This window comes from Anopheles arabiensis, chromosome 2, assembly GCF_016920715.1.
Source record: "Anopheles arabiensis isolate DONGOLA chromosome 2, AaraD3, whole genome shotgun sequence".
NCBI classification, from domain to species: Eukaryota; Metazoa; Arthropoda; class Insecta; order Diptera; family Culicidae; genus Anopheles; species Anopheles arabiensis.
This window is the reverse complement of record NC_053517.1, coordinates 101,245,127-101,265,267: the sequence shown is the minus strand read 5'-3', so window position 1 is coordinate 101,265,267 and position 20,141 is coordinate 101,245,127. Positions and strand designations below refer to the sequence as shown.

The 20,141-nt window shown below is 47.8% G+C and overlaps 4 protein-coding genes across 19 annotated transcripts in view; 1 reads left to right on the top strand and 3 right to left on the bottom strand.

Moving 5' to 3' along the window:
• The window catches only part of LOC120898011 (protein alan shepard), a 201,751-nt gene extending 200,584 nt beyond the window's left edge, over positions 1–1,167 (bottom strand). For 3 of the 8 annotated variants that reach the window (XM_040303295.1, XM_040303301.1, XM_040303296.1), the window contains exon 1: positions 1,032–1,167. The gene's annotated coding sequence lies outside the window, so the exon portion shown is untranslated. The remainder of the gene's footprint in view (positions 1–1,031) is intronic. The other 5 variants (XM_040303297.1, XM_040303305.1, XM_040303298.1 and 2 more) reach the window with 3 other exon arrangements.
• Positions 1,168–1,776: 609 nt separating this feature from the next.
• On the bottom strand, positions 1,777–12,572 carry LOC120894995 (putative phospholipase B-like lamina ancestor). Of its 6 annotated transcripts, none has more exons than XM_040297931.1 (5): positions 11,712–12,572; positions 6,903–7,109; positions 4,360–5,069; positions 3,981–4,247; positions 1,777–3,909 (listed from the first exon to the last, which is right to left on the bottom strand). In XM_040297931.1, the coding sequence occupies exons 3-5, from the start codon at positions 4,467–4,469 to the stop codon at positions 2,202–2,204; spliced, it is 2,085 nt and encodes a 694-aa protein (XP_040153865.1). In that variant the 5' UTR covers positions 4,470–5,069; positions 6,903–7,109; positions 11,712–12,572; the 3' UTR covers positions 1,777–2,201. The 6 variants fall into 6 exon arrangements, with proteins under 6 accessions (XP_040153865.1, XP_040153866.1, XP_040153867.1 ...); XM_040297932.1 differs by lacking the exon at positions 11,712–12,572 and adding an exon at positions 7,914–8,424; XM_040297933.1 differs by lacking the exon at positions 11,712–12,572 and adding an exon at positions 7,928–8,424.
• Positions 12,573–14,931: 2,359 nt separating this feature from the next.
• LOC120895000 (phosphoglycolate phosphatase 2-like) lies at positions 14,932–18,434 on the top strand. Of its 3 annotated transcripts, none has more exons than XM_040297953.1 (4): positions 14,932–15,299; positions 16,959–17,412; positions 17,484–17,860; positions 18,120–18,434. In XM_040297953.1, the coding sequence occupies exons 1-4, from the start codon at positions 14,947–14,949 to the stop codon at positions 18,301–18,303; spliced, it is 1,368 nt and encodes a 455-aa protein (XP_040153887.1). In that variant the 5' UTR covers positions 14,932–14,946; the 3' UTR covers positions 18,304–18,434. The 3 variants fall into 3 exon arrangements, with proteins under 3 accessions (XP_040153887.1, XP_040153888.1, XP_040153890.1); XM_040297954.1 differs by lacking the exon at positions 14,932–15,299 and adding an exon at positions 15,531–15,660; XM_040297956.1 differs by lacking the exon at positions 14,932–15,299 and adding an exon at positions 16,724–16,882.
• Positions 18,361–19,891, bottom strand: LOC120895001 (methyltransferase-like protein). Of its 2 annotated transcripts, none has more exons than XM_040297958.1 (3): positions 19,654–19,891; positions 18,831–19,394; positions 18,361–18,769 (listed from the first exon to the last, which is right to left on the bottom strand). In XM_040297958.1, exons 1-3 carry the CDS (start codon positions 19,770–19,772, stop codon positions 18,451–18,453), a joined length of 1,002 nt encoding a protein of 333 aa, XP_040153892.1. In that variant the 5' UTR covers positions 19,773–19,891; the 3' UTR covers positions 18,361–18,450. The 2 variants fall into 2 exon arrangements, with proteins under 2 accessions (XP_040153892.1, XP_040153891.1); XM_040297957.1 differs by having other exon boundaries at positions 19,479–19,798.
• Between the last annotated feature and the right edge of the window lie 250 nt (positions 19,892–20,141).

Below are 20,141 nucleotides of genomic sequence, written 5' to 3'. Positions count from 1 at the left end.
CGTCCTGTACTGATTGCCGGGTAGGATTGATCAATTTATCACAGCTTCCGAGACCCGCATCCGAGACCCACCGACCGGCCCTACCCCCTCGGACAGAAGGGGGAACTGCACCGGCACAGGCACGCACAGGGCCGACGCAAAAGGGCCTCTAGCTCTATTTTCGGCTGCAAAAAAGAGAGAAGAAGTGTGTGTGCTCGTGTCGCCGTCGTGTGTGTGTGTGTGTGTGTGTGTGTGTGCGGTGCCTAAATTTGATTAAGCATCCGCACCTATTACAGCACCACTGATACGGGCTTGGGCCTGGCAGATGAGGATGCTGCGGCTGCTGCCAAATAAAATGCCACACGCGACACAGGAGGGGGGTGTGCCGGGCGGTGTACAGAATGTTGTTTCGTGTTGTTTCTTTTTCGGCACCCGTTCCCCGTGTTCCGCTGCGTTCTGTTTCCACCGGTGTACGGGTGTGCGGGTGTGTGTGTGTGTTTGGTTGTGCACACGCAGGCGCATTGTTCTACCGCCGTGCGCTGCAAATGTGTATGCAGGCCTACTGTGTTGGGAGCACCACACCGCGGGCTTACGGAAAGCGGGGCTGCACTGTTTGTTACCATTTCCCACACACACACACACACATGCGCATGCACACACATTTTTCCACCATCACTATTCGCACGTTCACCACCCTTTCGTTCCTTCCGCTTATCACCGTGCACCGTGCACTAGAAGGATTATGATTTCACGTGATTTGCATTAGAGCGAAGAAGGGAAAAAAGCGTAACGTCACTCGCACCTTCCACACACGGACCCCTCTCACCACCTTGCACCGGTTTGTGACGGAGAAGGCAAGGTGTGTGTATGTGTATGTCTGTCTTTCTCACTGTGTTGACTCGTTTTGGGAAAAAGGACAAATTAGATTTGCACAGCCGCTTGCAGCCCGGAGCATTTGGCCGGAATGTATGCAACTTGCAGTCACACGCCCGCACGCACGCACGAATCGAATCACCACGGATGTTTACCACTACCACCACAACACAACCTACCGCAGGCACGGCCAAATTCAGCAGACAGAATCGTTGTTCGGGGCTCTCTTCAACGTTATCGTTGTCGTCGGCTGTTTTGCTGCGGGGTTTTTGGTGACTTTTCTCCCTCCTCCGCTTCTACACACACACACCGGCAGACAAACCCTGCGTCTGGCCAAAAACACCCGACCCGAACCCGACGTGCGACAGCGCGATGAAAGCTCGCGCGAGCTGTCACTTCAATCGGCTTTTTCGTGTTTTTGAATGCGCACAGCGACGGTTAATCGGTTGTTCGTTGCATGGTTGGAATTATAACAAAAGGTTTATTCTATCTTTTAAGTAAAGTAAAACCCCCGATTAAGGAAAGCGGATGTGAAATGAAGTTTCAAAGCAATGAGAAACTATTCCGCAAATCTTTTACAACGTTTGTAACGGTTTTCGGAAGCTTCGAGCTTGGAGATTATTGTCCCAAAACATCGATAATTTGATAACAAATCTTAAGAAACAATTTCTCAGCACTATAGAATGCTCAAAAGAAGTATCGAATTGACAAATTTCCGATAAAATCGCTGCTGCGTCGGCGCAATTCCCATTCCGCTTTCCCATTGTGCAGGCAACACACTAGCGCCATCTACGCAAAGCTTTTCAATTTGAATTCAAAAGCTCTCAGTTAAATGTAAACCCCAAAGAAAGCCGTTGGCAAAGAGATGTCTTTAGTAAATTCGGATATTATGAGTCGTTTTTTAAAAGAAACGATTGATTGTTGTTTTTTTTCTTCTTTTCATTATTCCGTCATTCTATTTTTCTTTTGTTCTTTCGTTTCAAAATTGGTCTATAAAAAGTGTGTTTGCGTGTATGAACTAGCGCAATTGCCATCAACAGGAACAGCAGCATGCGCAATTTGCTATCGCTTTAAGGGGCTTTCGTCTAACTACGGTTATAAAATTGCAGTTATGTTTTGTTTGGTTTTTTTTTTCACAGGAAAACTTTGTAAAAATCCATGATTTTAGTCAGATAGGAAGTTGATCTTTCTCAGGCTCGCTTTGGAAGACTTGAGTGATCTTGGCGTTATTGCACGAATAGTTATGACAGACGGAGGTGGTGTGTACTAACACAGGAGCAGTAGTGCTGCCCGTGTCAGTAGGAAAAACAATTGGTCTAAGTAAGTGAGGCGGCGGCACCGCATACGACTCATATCCACGCCCATTCCGGTGTGATGTGCTCAAAGTCCCACACATCCGGGTGGCCCTGGTGGCGCACTTCGAACGGCAGTATTCGGCTCCAATCGAACGGATGGGAAGCGACCGTGGCGGAGTCGCCGTGGCTCGCTGTCGCTGTCTTTTGATCGGTGGCGGTTGATTGATGTAGCTGTTCCGATTTCACGATGCTCCGTTTGGCCGCCTGGCCCGGGGTGCTGCGGGCCGGATCGTACAGGGGTCCCGAGTACGCCCGGAAGTGTACCGTACCGTCGGCCGTTTCGGTGTACATCTTCAGATCGATGTTGCCGAAGGCGGCCGGTTCATCCTGATCGAGATCGCCCCGGTAGGCGGACTGGCGGAAGAAGCGTGCCAGCGTCTCCAGGTCGGTAATGTTCTGCAGGATCTTCTCCATCGTGGAGGACGGACCGGTAGTGTTGGTTGCGTTCGCCGTAGCCTGCCCGATGTCGAGCGCTTCCCTGAAGTAGGGCACCCCGTTCGTTAGCCAGTACCCGTCGGACACGATCTTGTCGGTGATGTCTTCCGCGTGCAGCCGACCGGGCAGCTGATCCACCACCCAGAACATGCCCGATCCAAAGGTATGACCAACGCTGGGTTCCACCACCAGCTCTTCCCCGGCGGCCGGTTCGGGTGCTTTTGGAATCGTCACCATCCGCACCTGACGGATCGCGGACAGATGCTCCTTAAAATCATCGTCCACGTAGTCTTCCATCCGCTTCGTTACAATGCGCTGATGTTCACCGTCCGCTACCACATCCTGTCCGCCCCCAGTGGCAATGTCATTGTCCTCCACTGACTGGTCCACCGCCGCCGATGCCGGGGAGGTTGCAAGCAGCTCCACCTCAGTCTCATTGCTTCCCACAAACCGTGACATATCGATCACCAGCCACTGCTTCACACCCGTCGACGGGTTGCGGGCAAAGTACCGCGCCCAGGACCGACCACTGTGCCCCAGCCGATTCGCTGCCATTACGCGCGGTGCCAGCGAAACCGAGCGCACTAAATCGATTTTGCGCCACAGATCCACGTGCTCGTTTTCCATCTTCACACCGGCCGCCACCAGCCGGTGCTGGCGGCGTCCACTGATCACGTAGAAATCGTCCAACGAAGCCAGCACACCCGGATACCCGGTAAACACAATGTTCGTACCCGGCACGACGGCGCGATCCTCATCCTCCGCGGCCTGCGCGGAAACGACAGTCCGTGCCGTCTCCGCTGAGAGGTGATACCGCAGCGTGTACTTCTTCACCATGCGCAGCATCGACGAGTAGCTACCATCGGACGTGTGGCCGAGCAGCACCTTTGACTGTCCGTTCGGTTGCTGCAGCAGCTTGAGCAGCATAATTCCCTTTGCCGGTTCTGGCTTCAGGCCACTGTTTTCCATCAGAAAGTTGGTGTAGTAGATCTTCAGGTCGCGTATATCGACAGCGGCGTTCATTAGCAGAAAGTCCTGCTTAGGAATTTCGTAGTCCATGCGCGATCGCTTCACACCCTTCCGGAAGCCAATCTCGAGCCCATCCAGCTGATCGTAGAACAGCGCTATCTGGTACCAGTAGTAGTCGTGCTTGCCCTTCATATCGGCCATCTTCTTTACCGTGTCCACGTTCGTGGTGATCAAACCGCGCAACCAGTCGCAGAACTCTTCCGACTCTTCGTCCTTCGAGCAGACCGCATCGATCGTGCTGTGGAATTCAAAAATAATCAATCAGAACCTTCACTTGCAACTCTTATAAGCCAGAGTACGATCACTTACTTGGACCAGTGCATGTAGATGTTGTGCCACGTCAGTGCACCCTCCATGATGCCGGCCGCATACGCCTGCACCGTGTCCGTGTAGGTAGATTGAGATTCTAGCTCCAGCTGAGACCAACCGTTCGTTAGGATGCTGTCCCGGAAGCAGGCACGGACCGCACCTTTCGGCACCTGGTCGAGATCATTGCGCTGGCCCCAGAACTCTAGCCGATAGCCGGAGTTCCGTGCCCAGTAGGTGGTGGCACAGTACGTCCCGTCGTAGCTGGGACTGTTTGGGAAAGGAAGAAAACGAAACGAACAAAATCGTCAGTAAAGATCACACTCTGTTCTCTGCACTCGATCTTCCGCCTCTCTTACATAGACTGAACACCAGAACTTACCGCTCCATATCGGCGAGGAATAGAGCAGCGACTGCTAGCATCAGTGCACCGATGAGTATGTACGACCCTATACGGGTCTTATGCCAGGAAGCACCAACTACCTTCAACATGACGAGAGCCGTTTCCGTGCAGTAAGGTGACACAAATGCAGCAGCAAATTTGGAATGTTTTGCGACGAATCACCTGATGCGCTATACACGCTCCCCAAATAACTACCGCAGATAAGCAGGAGCAGAGTGGAGACAGGAGAAGGATCTAACCAGTTGTGGAGGGTGTTTTAACCCAGATGGTCGGTGGCACACGGATCGATCTATGGCTTCCAGCAATAATTGAGGTCTGCAATAACGAGCGGCAGGACGGCAAACAGGTGCAGCAGAATGGTGGCAACGGCGTAGTAGCTGTAGCAGAACAGTTCCCCCAATCCACGGATTCCCGATGGTACACCGTTTGGGCAGACGGATGCCGGATGGGACGCCGCTGTTAGATGCCTTACACACTGGACTACTCTCATTGGAAAGTCGGTTGAACGGTGGTAGATTTCGTGTGAGCGTCCCCTTAGGACGTTGCCGGGCTGATGCGCTGAATCTTCCTTAAGGCCACTACTACTTCTTCTTCTTCGTACAGTTCCTAGTAGATCACCAATCAACGGAATAGCACCATACCACACACTCTGGCTGGTGCTGGCGGAATGAGACGACAAATGGAGCACTCTGGAGGGAGAGAACAAAATAAATGACTTCAATTTTACTTCACTTGGTACTGGTTTCAAGTACTGAGATTTTGTTAGTGAATTAGTGAATAACGAGCTCCTAATCAGGCTGCGCCACACAAGCCTTAATACTTCCGTCACAAACAGCGTACTGAGCGCGATTTGGCAAAACAACAGGCGATCACAACACCTCACGATCAATTTGCCTGCGATTATTCCCACCCTCTTCTCATCTGCTTCACACCTTCCGGTTTCCATTTCATCTGATCGCGAACGCAAACGTCGATTGCGCGACAGCCCCGCGGGGTTTTGGCATTTAATGTGACGAAAGCTGCCGAAGCGTGACGCGCTGCCACCACCATCACCACCGGGGACGATGGCCATGCATGGATGGGGGTCGAATTCCACGGGGTTTGCCATCAAAGGCCCTCCCGACGTGTTGCAAAAGCGCTTCAGCAGAGCGGCATCATTTACTCCGTATACTCGCATCGACTGGAAAAGAGGACGAGCGCGAGCGTTGTCTGCGATAGCACGATGATAATTGAACAGTAGTACGGTGGTGGGGGTTAGAGCTACTACTATCCATCGTATTGGTGTCAAATCGTGCGGGAGGAGTAAATAGCGTCGCTTAGTACATTGAAGGCGCTATCGGTAGTCTATCTTGCACAGGCGAAAAGTTTGATTAAGAGGACCCGTGTATTGGAGGTGCTAAATGTCGATCCGGAAACAGCATGACAGTATGTCGTACTGCAGATAAAGAGACAAACAATGATTCATACAGGACCAGCAAGAGATAGAGAGAGCGGAAGAGAGGAGGTTGATTTGAACAATATTCGCTAATTATGAGTCATGTGGGATTCACCCAACTTACGAAACTTACGATAAACAGTGGTGGAGAAGAGCTTGATCCTACAAGATCATACAAGATAAGAATCATACTGCTAAACAGTTGTCGTTTATCAGCAGTCAGGTTGCATTTGCACTGCTACCTCGTGAATCATTTCACATCAAACTCTGAGGAAACAGACAATAGCCTTGTTGTTGTCAAAAGCTTGTCAAAGTGCCAACATTTCCCTCACCATCGGCTGTGCCGGGTGGACGGGTAGAGGTTACGAATGTGGTTCACATGCGGACAAAGTTCCACCAGCGTATCTGTTTAGTGTCGTTCATTTCCCTATCGATCGGCGTCCGTCCATTTGCTTGTCTGCGTCGTGTATATCTACCGCGCAAAATCAGGGGTAAACGATCTCGTGCCATCAATCAAAATGGATCGCTCAGATCGTAGGTGTCATTTACCGGTTTGTCTGTCATTTTCTTTTTTCTACCCGTTAGAGAACCAGTTAGTGATCGTACCGCACTACTGGAAATAGATCACACGTGGACGGCACGCCAACTGGCTGTGATCGAACTGTAGAACCATCTAAAGCCACGTGCGTCACGATGCCTCTACCAAGGACGATCTTAACGAGGTGTTCGGTAAACGTTTGCAACAATCTGCCTCATTCTCATTGCAACGATCGCATCCGAGCCGTGTTATCAGTTCCGTTTCGCAGTAGTACACCACCCCACCAGACATGCAATCGAACCTCTTCTTCTTCTTCCTACAACCTACCCTGCCCTCCCACAAACCTTCAGACACGTTGAGCGCAGCTGTACATGCGAAGGTTGCCCCCGACAGTGGAGCGCGCGTGCACAAAAAGGCACACAAAAAAGAGCAGACAACAGGCTTGCTAAACACAGTGCCGCAATGATATCAAACAGTGTAAGATAGTGTGAAGTGAGGTTGTGAACGTAGGTGTACTGGAGGAGTATTTTTTATGGATGTTACAACTACCTGCTACCGGAACTGCTGGTACAACTCCGGGGATGGTAGGTGCTGTAGCTGCTGCTGCTGCTCTGCCGCTCCGGACAACAACTCCTCTGTTTGGGCGCGAACTTCGGCTCGGTCTGCTGGCGGCACCGGGAACTCACGTGCGGTTGCAGACGTGTCAACCCATTGGAATGAGGCGGTTGGGTCGCTGTTGCCGTACACTGTGGAGCCCTGTGGAGAAGAGCGGTCGTAAAGACGCATCGTTGGAGAAGAGTGAGGCATGAGCAAATGTATGGAGAGATGGTGATATGTTTAAAAAAGAATGTCTTATTTTAATGGGGTCGTTGTATTTGGAGCGATCTCAGAATTTTGCACACTTCAGACGTTTGGAGATCGAGTGTGTAAGTCTGTTACTAAGAGACAACTGTTGCCCCAAGAATGAGCCGGTTTTGCAAGAGACCATTCCGTGCCCTAATGTTTGTCTTGCCTGGTAAACACCGACCCAGCAAACGAACGATACGGATTTAACCTCTTGGAACCTTGGATTGCCCACGCCCGAGTGGTTGAACACGCTCAACCAAATGATACGGACTACGGCAAGCAGCTCGTGAAGATTATTCGAGTAAACAGACCGTAAAAAAAACGACCGGCGTCGTCGTCCGGCAAAAGTACACAAAAGCCGGATTTCTCCACTCAGACGAGCGTTTCGCGTTTTCTGTGGAAAGAGGTATTGTTTTGGCGTTAGCAAAACTGCCAATTTAACAGAAAAGATCGTCGCGTGTCACCCGCGTCATGCAGAAGATATTCGATCACCACAGATCACGTTGGAGGTCCCGGAGGGAACGTTGTTTGTTTATTTTATCACGATCATGTGCCCGTTGTTGGCAGTCGAGTCGATCGAGTTCTGTGACCCTGGAGGGTCGCGCAAAGGGAAGAACGGCGACAGAAACTTGAGCGACTCAGCTGGATTGTGTTAGGGGACGGTTAGCATTTACTGCAAGCAAAACAATTCACCATTTTTAAGAGCCAACAAACCTGCACTTGCGTACCAGACGATCGTCTGTGCAGCGTTTGGAGCCGACGATCAGTTGCTAGCGATGAACCGTTAGTAGAGTTGAAGACTTTTCCCATGAATTTGTTAAACAAACAAATAAATGGGAAATTTTGCAAAAATAGATCACCGGTGAGCGCGTGAACGGTTGCCCAAGATGACCTATTTCACGCGCAAAGTCAAGACCGTCAAGATACTTGGTGCTGATACGATCACTTAACACGAAACGAGTAAATAATGGTAGTCACATATTCGCATTCGGCTGACGACACACGCGTAGTTTGTTTTGCGCACAGCACGCGTAAATACTGCTGAAATGTTCACGCCACTCTCACCAGTTGATATCACATCCAGTTTGCTCCTGTTGCTTCCTAACTTCCTAACAAACGCGTCTGTCTGCCAGACGTATCACTTTTGCAAAATACTGCCTTTTTCTCTTATACTAAATAAGGAACTTTGGAAGGAATTATGTACGTTTGCTGCTAAGGTAACGACTCTTACGACAGAAATGTTCCATGCTTTTTGCAACGCTCTGAAACGGCTTTCCCTGAACTCGTTGGCTGAAGCTATTTCCCTGCTAGACACGGTTGCCGCTAGCAGTCAAGAACTTCCTGCACCGACAGCGGAACGATTTCAACTGTGCGATGGCGACGTAGTAAATCGCACCGCAAGCACCAGCGCAATCATCAGCGCATTCGACGACCCATTATGGCGACTACGGGGAAGCTGTAAAGCTGCAGGCGGCCAGGTACGGCCTCCCTCGCCACTGCTTACATCGACCGTTCGTATGTCTAAATTTAAACAAAAACAATCCCCGCGAACGAACATCATCATGCCCGCCCATTGCCGAAAAGTCCGAACCACCGCCACCACATAGTATGATCGTAGTGATCGTGTACAAACACACCCTAGCGTCCACAGGAATTCAACCATTTCTCGAGACCACCAACAACGGTTGGTGGTTCGCGGTGAAAAGTGAAAATTAATTCGTTCTTTCTTTTACTCCGAAAGAGAGAGAGAGCGAGTATTTCTACAGCTGGTTCGCCAATTTCCCAAGAATTCCAATCGCGTACGGCTAAAGTCGATCCATGACCTCAATGGATTGGAATTAATAAAAAGGTTCCGGTACCACAGCGTTTTTCGTGGAAAAACAAGGGTGGAAATCCGGGCAGCCAGGATCGCGGCACAGCGGGAACGTTTCATTCATGAATGCACACACCATGGTTCTGGCAGGGGGTTTGAAGATCGCGTACAGTTCGCGCGGGCAATGGGCAAACACGGAAGTATATTCGGGCGCGTGTTTAGCGTGATCTGAGTAGTGGCTTGCTAGTACACCACGCGACTTATACACGAGGCGGGCGCTAGTGGCGGCATTAATCCAAGGTCCGAGGTCAACGGAAATGGCTGCCAAAACACGAGCAAAGGAGCACACGACCGAAGCGAGTCGGTTTGGAAGATCGGAACAAAGTTCAAATGGAAATGCGTTGTAAATCACTCCAGCTAATGGAATTTGATGAAATTCTCCTTCCCCAATCTAACTACACAAATTACTTAAACCTACCTCAATGCAGTGTAATTTGTATCATTAAAAATCACAATTTTGTTGAAACAAACAGTTTAAATGCATCACACATCAACCAAACAAAGAGCCTACTTTGATATGCTACATTCCAAAGTGATTCCTCTACAGCTCACTAAATCAAAAAGTATAATCTCTTATCTGACAGTTGACATTCTCCAGGCCACGTGCTCTCTCCAGTACATCTCGTTCCCTGGCAACGTGGTTAGTGACAAATGCGCCTCAACTTTCCATTTTTCACCGACACCGCTTCAGTATCTAACGCTTACCCTGACATCTCTACTAAGCACGAATAGTACACCGAGACACAGCAGATAAGTGATCGTTCAAACAAGATCACTTTCAATGTCAGTGTAAATACGTAATCTATTCCCCTCCGGCGGAAGCTAACATCTTTCCGCCGGGCGTTTGTTGCTAGTGTTGTTGTTGTTGTTGTTGACAGGATCGTCAACCGTTTGACGTGTTTACTATGCCTCCCTGGAGCCATCACGGGCAAAAAGGAAGGGGGGGGGGGAGGATGAATTATTCAGCAATGGAAACTACCACAATTAACATGTCCGCCGTACCACCTCGCGATCGTCGGTCCGCAAATGTCTGACGAAACATTCGGCGCCTCGGTTCGGCACTGTTTGCGCTGCGTTAGCGCAACGTGATCAGTAGATGTGACGTGACGACTTGCCAGTAGATTAAACCCGGCGTTGACTGTTTCGATTTGTGTGCTTGATCGATCGTATTAAAAAAATAAAACATGGTGGCGCTCAGAAGGGATTGATTGAACGATCGTTTAAATGGTTTAATTGAAAGTGGAGGGACGGGGCATTTCTTTTGCGTTCTGGGCGCAAACCTTTTTTCAGTACGCTTTATTCTCTTATGCAAGATGTAGCCAATCAAGTGTTAGGAAACTCATTGATTTTAATTGATGTAAAGTTAAAGTCTGAAAAATATTCTTCTTTGCTAATGAAACCATGTGTGCATGTAGCCGTATATAACGCTGGTGTTAGCTTATTACAGGGGTTTTAGCGCAACATCATAACCAAATAATTGTAAAATGTTAAAAAAAAAACATTTCAACGATATTCTTTCATTAAATTCACATTGGTTATCAATTGACAATGAGATTTTATGGATTGAATGAGAATATATTGAAGTGAGTAGAGAAATCCTTTATTTCTGAGTTATTAATATTCAAAGCAGAAATGTTATAGCGCTTATTTGCGAAGGCAACTAAGACGGGAATCGAGCCTCATCCGGGATTGTAGAAGACATCACGTCTTCCATTTAGACCACCGGTCCCAGATCACCACCACACTCAAAACCATGCAGTAAATATATTTCGAGAAAGGTAGATTATTAGCACCTCATTGCCCATTGCCATAAGGCAGTACCTCTTATCTCGCTACAGGGGTTCGTCGAAAAAGTAACACCAACGCTGATAACAGCAAAAAGGTGCCACACAAAATGCAGCAGACGGCTCAGAAAGAATACTTCAATTTTATGACGTGGATTTCATTTCATTTCATTTCGATTGGCAGCACGTGGAGAATGTTTAGGCCGATGGTGCTCATGTTTCAAAGTTACATACAACACCAAGACAAACGTATGTGTGCGTGCGTGTGTGTTGGTTTGTATGTGTCTGTTGGCGTTTCATTAGCGTAGCACGTTCTGGCAAACGCGAGGACTTTCCGGAATATTCAATAAACGGGATTAATATCCAATGTTCTAATCAACAAATAATATTAGGAAAATAGACATTAAATTAACAAAAAAATGACTTTACTAAACATTTCAAGCACAGTTGTAAGGATTCTTTCTTTGGTGCAGTTCCCACATCTATATCTATGCTCAATGCTGCATACAACACACACATTTGGCGGGGAGGAGGGATCAATTTACGACGAAAAGGCAGAGCAAGAATATATGCGTGCAGTCTTTAAGAGTTATTTTTGTAGTTGTGTGTTAAGCGGAAAGGTTCCCACCATGTGGGAACGAAGCTGATAATCGCCGAACCGAGCTCTTTCTCGCTTAGGTCGATCTGAGCACACTTTGCGTATGGGAGTCTGTTTCGTGCTATGAATTGGGGACATTTTGATTGATTATTCCCAACAGTTTGAACAGTTTGCTTCCGTTGCGATTAGGATTTCACATGGAATGTCCACGAGAGTATCTATTTAAAACTATCTTACAAATCTACTGATATACTTACCAGTGTAATTGCAATAAGGAACGTGGCGCTTAGATTCAGTGCAAGTCGGCTACGGCTATGGCCAACGATCACAATTGTGCTTGAGATATCAGGCACTTCTTCTGCAGGAGATCCGATTGACGAGCGGCCTGAACCGGACCAGCAGGGTCTGCAGGAAGCGACTGCTTTCGCTCTATAAGGCAATCTAAAGGCCCCCACCTGGGACGACGAAAGACACTTCAGCTTCAGGTACCACTTTCTCCGAGATGTTTCCCACACACTTTCTTCGCGTGTCGTCGCTCTGGTCGGATCGGATTTGGAAAGGTAGCTGCTAGCAACACACACTTACAAAACCAGTAACACTTCTGGACTACCTTCACTCGGCGATTATGCAAACGCAGCAGTAGCAGTAGCACGGGCCAAATTTTTCGGCGTTGAGCGATTTCGAGAGCACGTTACTTCACGCCACCACCCACCGAAAGGAACGACAGCGGAAACTGATATAACTTGCTGTGTTTTATGGGATCCTTCCGATTGACACGACACTACCGACAGAGAACGGTCGTTAAACGGGGGATATATTACAATAAACTACACAACAATAACACACACAAAAAACAATACGTAAGGTAAACCGAAGGTAATATATAGCAACTACGGATACACCCCGTGGGACTACATTTGTAACAGTCGAGGGAGTTTGGAGCTGCTTTCGCGTGATTTGTCGCGCAGAGGCAGGTTTTGGTTTGTTCGAGGTGATTTTGGGTAAATTTGGCTAACAAAAAAAGGAAAATTGCACGCACGATTAACACGATGTGTGTGTGCGCACGGGTTTCTTTCACGCGCGTGTGTCTTGCACAAGGTTAGGAAGAACAGTGACGGGCACGGGCCCATTCGCTATCTTCGCTCGTTTGATCCCACACGTTCGTTACATGGGGTTAGTACGCACACACGCACACAACAGCAACAACAAATGTGCGGGGTTCGGGTTGTGTGAGTCAACGTGTGCATTTCGTGTTCGTGTGTGCGGACGTGCGGTAGCGCATGAGAGGTTGCCTTGGGCAAGTGAGGCCCATGCTATGTCACCCACCAATGGACAGAAGCATGAAGTTTAGGAAAAAGTTGGGAAACTTAGCAAAAATTGATGGAAAACTGTATTTACTTTAAAAATTTGTCAAAACATTGTAATATAAAAACCGATTTTGTCAAGTTTTTGAACCACCAAGAATAATAAATCACTTCTGAATTACAAAACGATATTAATTTTTTTTTTCAATTTTATACATTTTTTTTATGAAAAAGACCATCTATTTTTCACCGTCGTTTCAATTCTGGATTCTGCTAATCAACTCTGAAATGTCTCAGACACGTTCAAGTAAGTAAGAAGATCATGAAAGAGCACGATCGAATAAAAGATCATCATTTTCAAGACGTTCATTTTTTGTTTGCTTTACCTAATCAATCTAATTTTTCCAAACTCACAAAACTATTCACAAAAACGCAAGAAAAATCTTATTCCTTAAAATCTGATGTACAATAAAAATCAAATATTTAACAAAGAAATAAAATCAGGAACAACACTGTGCAGACTATGTCGATCGGTGTCGACATTGATACTGCGAGCGATGCGCAAGGTTTGTAGAGTACTCGGTTGCTATGGAGATTGTATTGGCTGGTTATACACCTCTTGTATTGCGCCGTTTGGTGGATGTAGTTCCAGAAACTTGGAATTTATGTTTTGCTTTGAATTCAAAACGAGCAACATTCCAACATTCAGCACACGAACAAAATCCATTTGTATCCGCGTGATTTTGTTAAACATTTCCTCATTTACACTTCATAGCTATGTTCACTTTGTAGGCAATATCGACAGAGCACTCCAGACCAACGACCATTTGTCGACTTCTACTTACGTTATTTTGCACTGCAAGTCTGAGCCAGAGCTTCACTACACTTCCAGCTAGCTGCACTTCTTCACTACACTTTGCAAACCTATTTGAAGGAACCAATTTGTAGCTCATTATCAACTGGTCCCTGTTTTCGCTACTGTCGGCTACCCGGTATTGACACAGCTGTAAAAAAAACTGGTGAAGCATCGGAGCATTCAGGCGAAGAGTGACGTTATGGCGGTATTGAATTTGTACAGCCGTTTTTCATCGATTGACAAATTCTTGTTGCTCTGACGTCCTTAGCGGCTAGACAAAACATCATCGTATTTTGCTTTGGCACATTGGCATACACACAATTAGCTTCCTTGTGTTCGTTTGATGGATTAGCTTGTTTTTCCTTCAACTCATCCATGATGGTCTCTCGCAAACTTTTGAAGTGTCTCTTCTTAAAGAGTCATTCTTCTTCTAATTCGAGTTTAAAGGCATTTATTTTTGTTCTCGGGAAATCAAGTTTCTAAGCTTGGGGGAGACACCGGGTCCGCACGAGAATCGAACTACGCTGAACCTCTACACAACGGCCCGCGCGCATACCGTTAGACCATCAGGCGACTCACATTTCAGGCCATTAAATCTACATGTTGTTTAATCCAAAACAATAATTTTTCCAAGAAATAGCTGTCATGGATTAAATCAAATCCAACGCAAACATCCAAAGACCGCTCCGTCCACAAATTGCTCGCTGATAGTAACAATTTGCTCGAACCAAAACAAACAAATCATCCGACCAATAACATCCGACCAAGTACGCTTGCTTCCCAAACAAGCCCCCCTATGTACATGCACAGTGCCCAACAGCAAGCAAGACAGGCGCAACATAGAAACAGCTCGGCCCCCTTTTTTTCTGCACCAGCTGGACAAACGGCGGGAACCTTAGGCAGCACGCGAAATTCAATTGACACAGCAATTGAGTCTGATTGCGCATCAATGATAGTGTCCATCATCAAGCGAGCCTCCGAGCAGGCGGTGGATCGCCAGCTTCCGCGAGTGAGACGCGGATGGATGGATGGATGTGTTTGGACGTTAGCCGCCACTCACGCCGGCCAACCCTTTACCAACTCCCCCCCGGGTCCAGCTCGAATCGAATGCCAACGTCCCGTTGCCAATCGCACGTACGGTAGAGCATGAGATATCGCAAGGGAGCGAACTCTCTGTTGCTGCGAGGAAATCCTTCATTTTGCGTTTATGTGTTAGAGATTGGGTTTGTACATATGTTGCTTGTGTTTTGTTTTCTACGACAACAATAATTGAGCAGTGACGTATTTATCAGCGTGCTCCAGCATTCCAAGCATTTTCTCGCGGCCCAGGACATGCGCAGCAACGGCACGACTTTCCACGTGAACCGAAGGTCACACCGTTGCCGGCCGGTCCATCTCCAACAGGCTGTCCGCTTCCACTTCGTCCGCTCCGTCCGTCCGTCCGTCCAGGGTGGTGTTCTCCCACTGAACAAGCCCAAACAAAACGTCTCAGGTCAACCACCATTCCAGACAGCAGGCGACGATGTCTCAGACGGTGTCTGCGTACGGTTCGTGACGGTTGAGCACAGTAGCCGTTGGACGGTTTCGGTGAGCGGTCAAACATCCACGCTTCCAGGTTGTGCTTTGCAAATACGAGCTTCGCTTGCTCAGATTGTGTGTCCTGTGTTATCATCGGTGCGGTGCAGGTGAGCATGTAGCGTACGAATGGATACATTGCACGGCCCTTTGCTGCGTGATTACGCCAGTGCATACGCTGTTCGGTGCCGAGATGCAACGTAGGCTGTCGGATGTGTGCGTATTGCGTCAATCAAGGTTGCGCGAATAAATAGAAATTTAGCATCAGCTTGGGCGCCCGGCGGATTATTATAGCAAACGATGAGAAGAGACAGTAGCGCGCAAAGTGTAGCGCAATATTTACCGTTTTGTTGTGATAAAATTGTACATTTTAAAAGCTCGTGTTATTTCGAGACATTGCATATGATTGCATCATTATATAATGCGCGGTGCAGTGACCAACGTTGACGCTCAACGATTAAGGGCAAAAAGGTTAATATCCAAAAATCGATCCACAACGCCCACCCATTCGGTTGGTTTTTTTGGGTATGATTTAAAAATAGAAACGAGTCATAAACAGCACCAAAATTCTTCGTTTAACCACTGAAAAGCTTTGTCAAAATCGATCCCAACAAAAATCTACTCAAGGAAAGGGCATTTGATGAGTTTAATAATAAATCAGAAACTGTGATTGTCGCACACAATTTGTATGAAGTTTGTTTAGGGAAATATAAGTGAGTCATCAATATTAATCACATAAAAGAAAAAAACATACCAACAAACTGATCAACTCGAAAATGTTGGCACAAATGGACCTACTTTCTAAATATGTTTTAAGATGTAAAGATTCTTTTGATTTTCTTGAAGAACATGATATAGAAGCTTAAAAATTCATATGATTTTCCCTCTTGTTAAAGAAATTCCAGTTAGCGGTATAGCGGAGTCAATTACTTAATCAGAATAGATATTGTATCGGTTCTGGAACCAGGACAGGTTCGCGATCCCTTAAACAAACGACTTAATCAGGTCTAGATACAGTTCTTGTATCGGAATAAGGTAAATCAATCAGCTCCAGAAACAGTGTAGAATGGGGATCATGTCCCAGGATCTGTATGAGTTCTCGGACCGGTATAGGTTCAAGATTAGTTCTGAGATCAATATGAGTGTGGGGTCGGATCCTTACGGGTTTTGGGTCAGATCGTAGCAGATTCAGGACAAATTCTAAGACCTTTAAGGGTTTGGGATCAGTTCTAGGACTACTAAGGGTTCCGAATCAGTTTCTCTTGATGTGTTCCCAGGATTTAAGTGGCACTAGTGGTATTGCTTTGACTTGCAAACAAATATTTTCACCCTAGAATTATATCGCGAAATTAGCCCTTTAATCCCCCGAAATTATATTGCACCATAGCTAAATTAACAAGTATTTTTCAAATGCGTGACTTGTAATAGCCGATTTCAAAAAGAAATCGACGAACTAAAATTTCCATCAGAAACTTATCTAGATCTAATCTACACAGAGACACACTCACACATATCTAATGATCGAAGGCTACAAGTTCTGAGAAGCCATTTTGTACAGATTTCTGTTACTGCTTAAAATTCATCTTCGTTTCCTCTGACAATTTCAACAAGCTGAGCTTATTTTATTGTTTTGACTATTTATTAATTTAGAAATTAACGAAAGGAAAACGAAGACGCTTGTTGAGTGTATAAAGTACGCAAACTAATACGGTGACACATTGCCCAAAGCACACTAGATTGATTCTGCATCGGCTGTTCCTTCCTTGCAGCATTGGTACCTTCGATCCATTCGGAAACCTACACATCCACCTTTACCACAGAATGGCGGAACAAGCAAAGAAAGAGATGAAACACATCCTCGAGCTGTCGAAAGCGGAACGGCGCCTGTTCCTCCACTCCTTCGACACGCTCATGTCCGACTGTGACGGAGTGCTGTGGAACTTTACCGGCCCCATTCCGGGCGTGGACAAAGCGCTGCAGCTACTGCGGACCGACGGCAAGAAGCTGGCCTTCATCTCCAACAACGGCATGCGCACGATGGAGGAGTACCAGAAGAAGTTCCACTCGCTCGGCATCGACGCACTGGAGGAGGAGATCGTCCATCCCGCGTTGACGACGGTGCACTATCTGAAGTCGATCCGGATGCGCGATGCGGTCTACTGCATCGGGACGGAAGTGTTTAAGGACTATCTGCGCAAGGCCGGCTTCAAAGTGCTGGACGGGGTAAGGGAAAAAAGGAATGCAAAAAACTCTCCCACTCGTAGTAACCTTTTGTCTGCCCCACTCACGTTTAGCCCAAGGAACGGTTCCCGGATAGCCGCGAGGCAAATCAAGTGCGCGTGTACAGCGATTACTTTGAGCAGCACGGCCCGAAGGTCGGTGCCGTGGTGATCGACATCGACGTCAACCTGTCGCTACAGCACCTGATGAAGGCAAAGTGCTACCTGGAGCGGGATCCGAACTGTGTGTTCATTGCCGGCGCGACCGACTACATCATACCGCTCGATTCCAGCATGGACGTGATAGGGCCGGGCTACTTTATCGACATACTCGAGCGCAGTACCGGCCGGAAGGCACTCATCCTGGGCAAACCGGGCAAGGCGCTGGCGCAGGTAGTGCTCGAGCAGTTCCAAATTACCGAACCGAAGCGCGTCCTGTTCGTTGGTGATATGTAAGTATTAAGTATTTGCGTCTCGTGGCGCACTTAATTACGCTGTCTGGCTTGATAACCAACCCAGCCTCCCAGCACTGCGCATCGCACGATCAATCACTGATAACGGCGTCTCGCTTAAGACAAATGTTTAATTTCCGGGAGTGTGGCTCGTGTCATCGGCGAGAGATTGATAAGCGGAGCCACTCACGCCACGTAAACCGTAAGAAAAGGGAGACGCTTTAACTTACCTTATTGTTGCCTTGCCGATGTTTTGCAGGATGCCACAGGACATGGGTTTCGGGACAGAGTGCGGCTTCCAGAAGCTGCTCATGCTGAGCGGTGGCACACCGAAGGACGCCCTGCTCGCCCAAACCGAACCGAACCAGCTGCCCAACTATTACGCCGACAGCTTTGCCGACTTTATCGAGCTGTACAATGAAACCATGCACGTCGAGGAATAGTAGGCGCGCCGTCTTTGACCCACGCTATCGGGCAAATCACATGTTATATCGTCATTGTTTTGTGTGTAAATCCTAAGCTGTATTTAACTTTTAAACAAACCCACCAATAAAAAAACAGAAGAGAACAGACAGGCAAATTGCGTTATCCTAGTTGCCGGTTGGTTTGCGGAATTTGACCTGCACCCACACGCGGTACATTTTGACCATCTTGCCCCGGTTCACCTGCAGCCGGCGGTCGACGATGTTCTGCTCCTCGACTAATCCGGCGCCCGTGAACAGCGTTCGCAGATCTTCCTGGGTGAAAAAGTACACCAGCGTACCGTCGCCCCGGACGTAAAAGTTGTCCTTCAGGCATTTGCCGGGTTTGAACCGTAGCTGGGCGAGATCGTAACGACCGTAGTCGCGCAGCATTACCATTCCGCCTGGTTTGAGGTAGCGTGCGATTTGATTCACCACGTGCTGCATGCTGCAAGAGGAGAAAACGTCCTTCAGAAACAAGATAGATCGTTGCTGCGCTTCCCCCTTACCGTTCCGGATCGATGGCGGATAGTACGAATATTAGCACCACGATGTCGATACTGTTCTCCGCGAACGGCACATCCCACCGGTCGGCCGTTGCATCCAGCACAAACGCTTTGCACCGGTTCGTATCATACTCCGGGCTCTGGCACATGATGTCGATCGCTTGCCGCGAGAAGTCGCTCGCATAGATCATCAAATTCTTCTCCTCGCTGTACTTTAGGATGGGAAAGACAGTGTTCCCCACACCACATCCGATCTCAAATATCGTTCTCCTCCTTTCACTCTCCTGCGACACTTCCTCCGCCCTTTTAACGGGCTCTCCGTCGGGCAGTACACGCTCCGGGACGGTTGTCGTTCCCTTCGCCGGCGCCAGCTCGGGAAACTCCGTAAACAGCCAGTGACGATCCTTGAAGAACCGGTTCTGATGGATGCCATAGAAACGGTCCCAATTCTGATCGGCTTCCGTCTCCAACCGTGTCACCTCCGCGTCGGACAGCTTCACGGTTGAGTTTTTCTTCACCCCCTCCAGGGCGGCATTTTCCTGCTCCTCGTCCCACTGCACGTTATCCCTGTGAGAAAGAAAGGGAAAAGGACTGTTGTGTGAGACAACGACGTAGCAACTTCCTTCGATCAACTTCACCCCCGTAACGAACCACGTGTTGAAGCGATACACCTGTGCAGGATCGCGCAGGAAACGCGTCCCCCCGCCGGCGGGCTTTTTGCGGTACCGCGTGTATTCGTAGTCGCAGTAGTGATGGGTTCCGGCGCGCTGCACCGCACAGGCAGCACGGTGCCGAGCTAGAATGACGGAGGAATGCAATAGCCTACCAAGCGTTGTGCTGGAAAACATCGTCGCCGGCCGACAGGAACCGGTTGCCAAACTGTGGCCGTACGCTGGGCTGCTCCGATTGGTCCGTGGGAATTGGTTCTTCCGTGGTTTCGGTCATCGGAAGAACAGGGAGGGATTTTATCGGCCTAAAAATGGACTTTAGCGGTGTGTTTCAATATTTACACACGTTTTGTTTATGTTGCAACTGCCATGATCTACAGATGTGCTGTCATTTTGCGTTTATGACATGTAGTTAGAGGCTTTCATTGGAATTTACCAAAATAGCATGAAATAAAAGCAAAAAAGACATAGAATATAGTTTAACTATTTTTCTGTTGATGTAAAATTTTTTTTTATGTTTTCAACATGCACAACCACAATGAACACTAAAAAATATATATATATATAATTTTAATTTCGTACATTCTGCACAGGCGGCCACTGTGCATTTTCGAACACGAACGGTTAATACGCACACACCTTCACA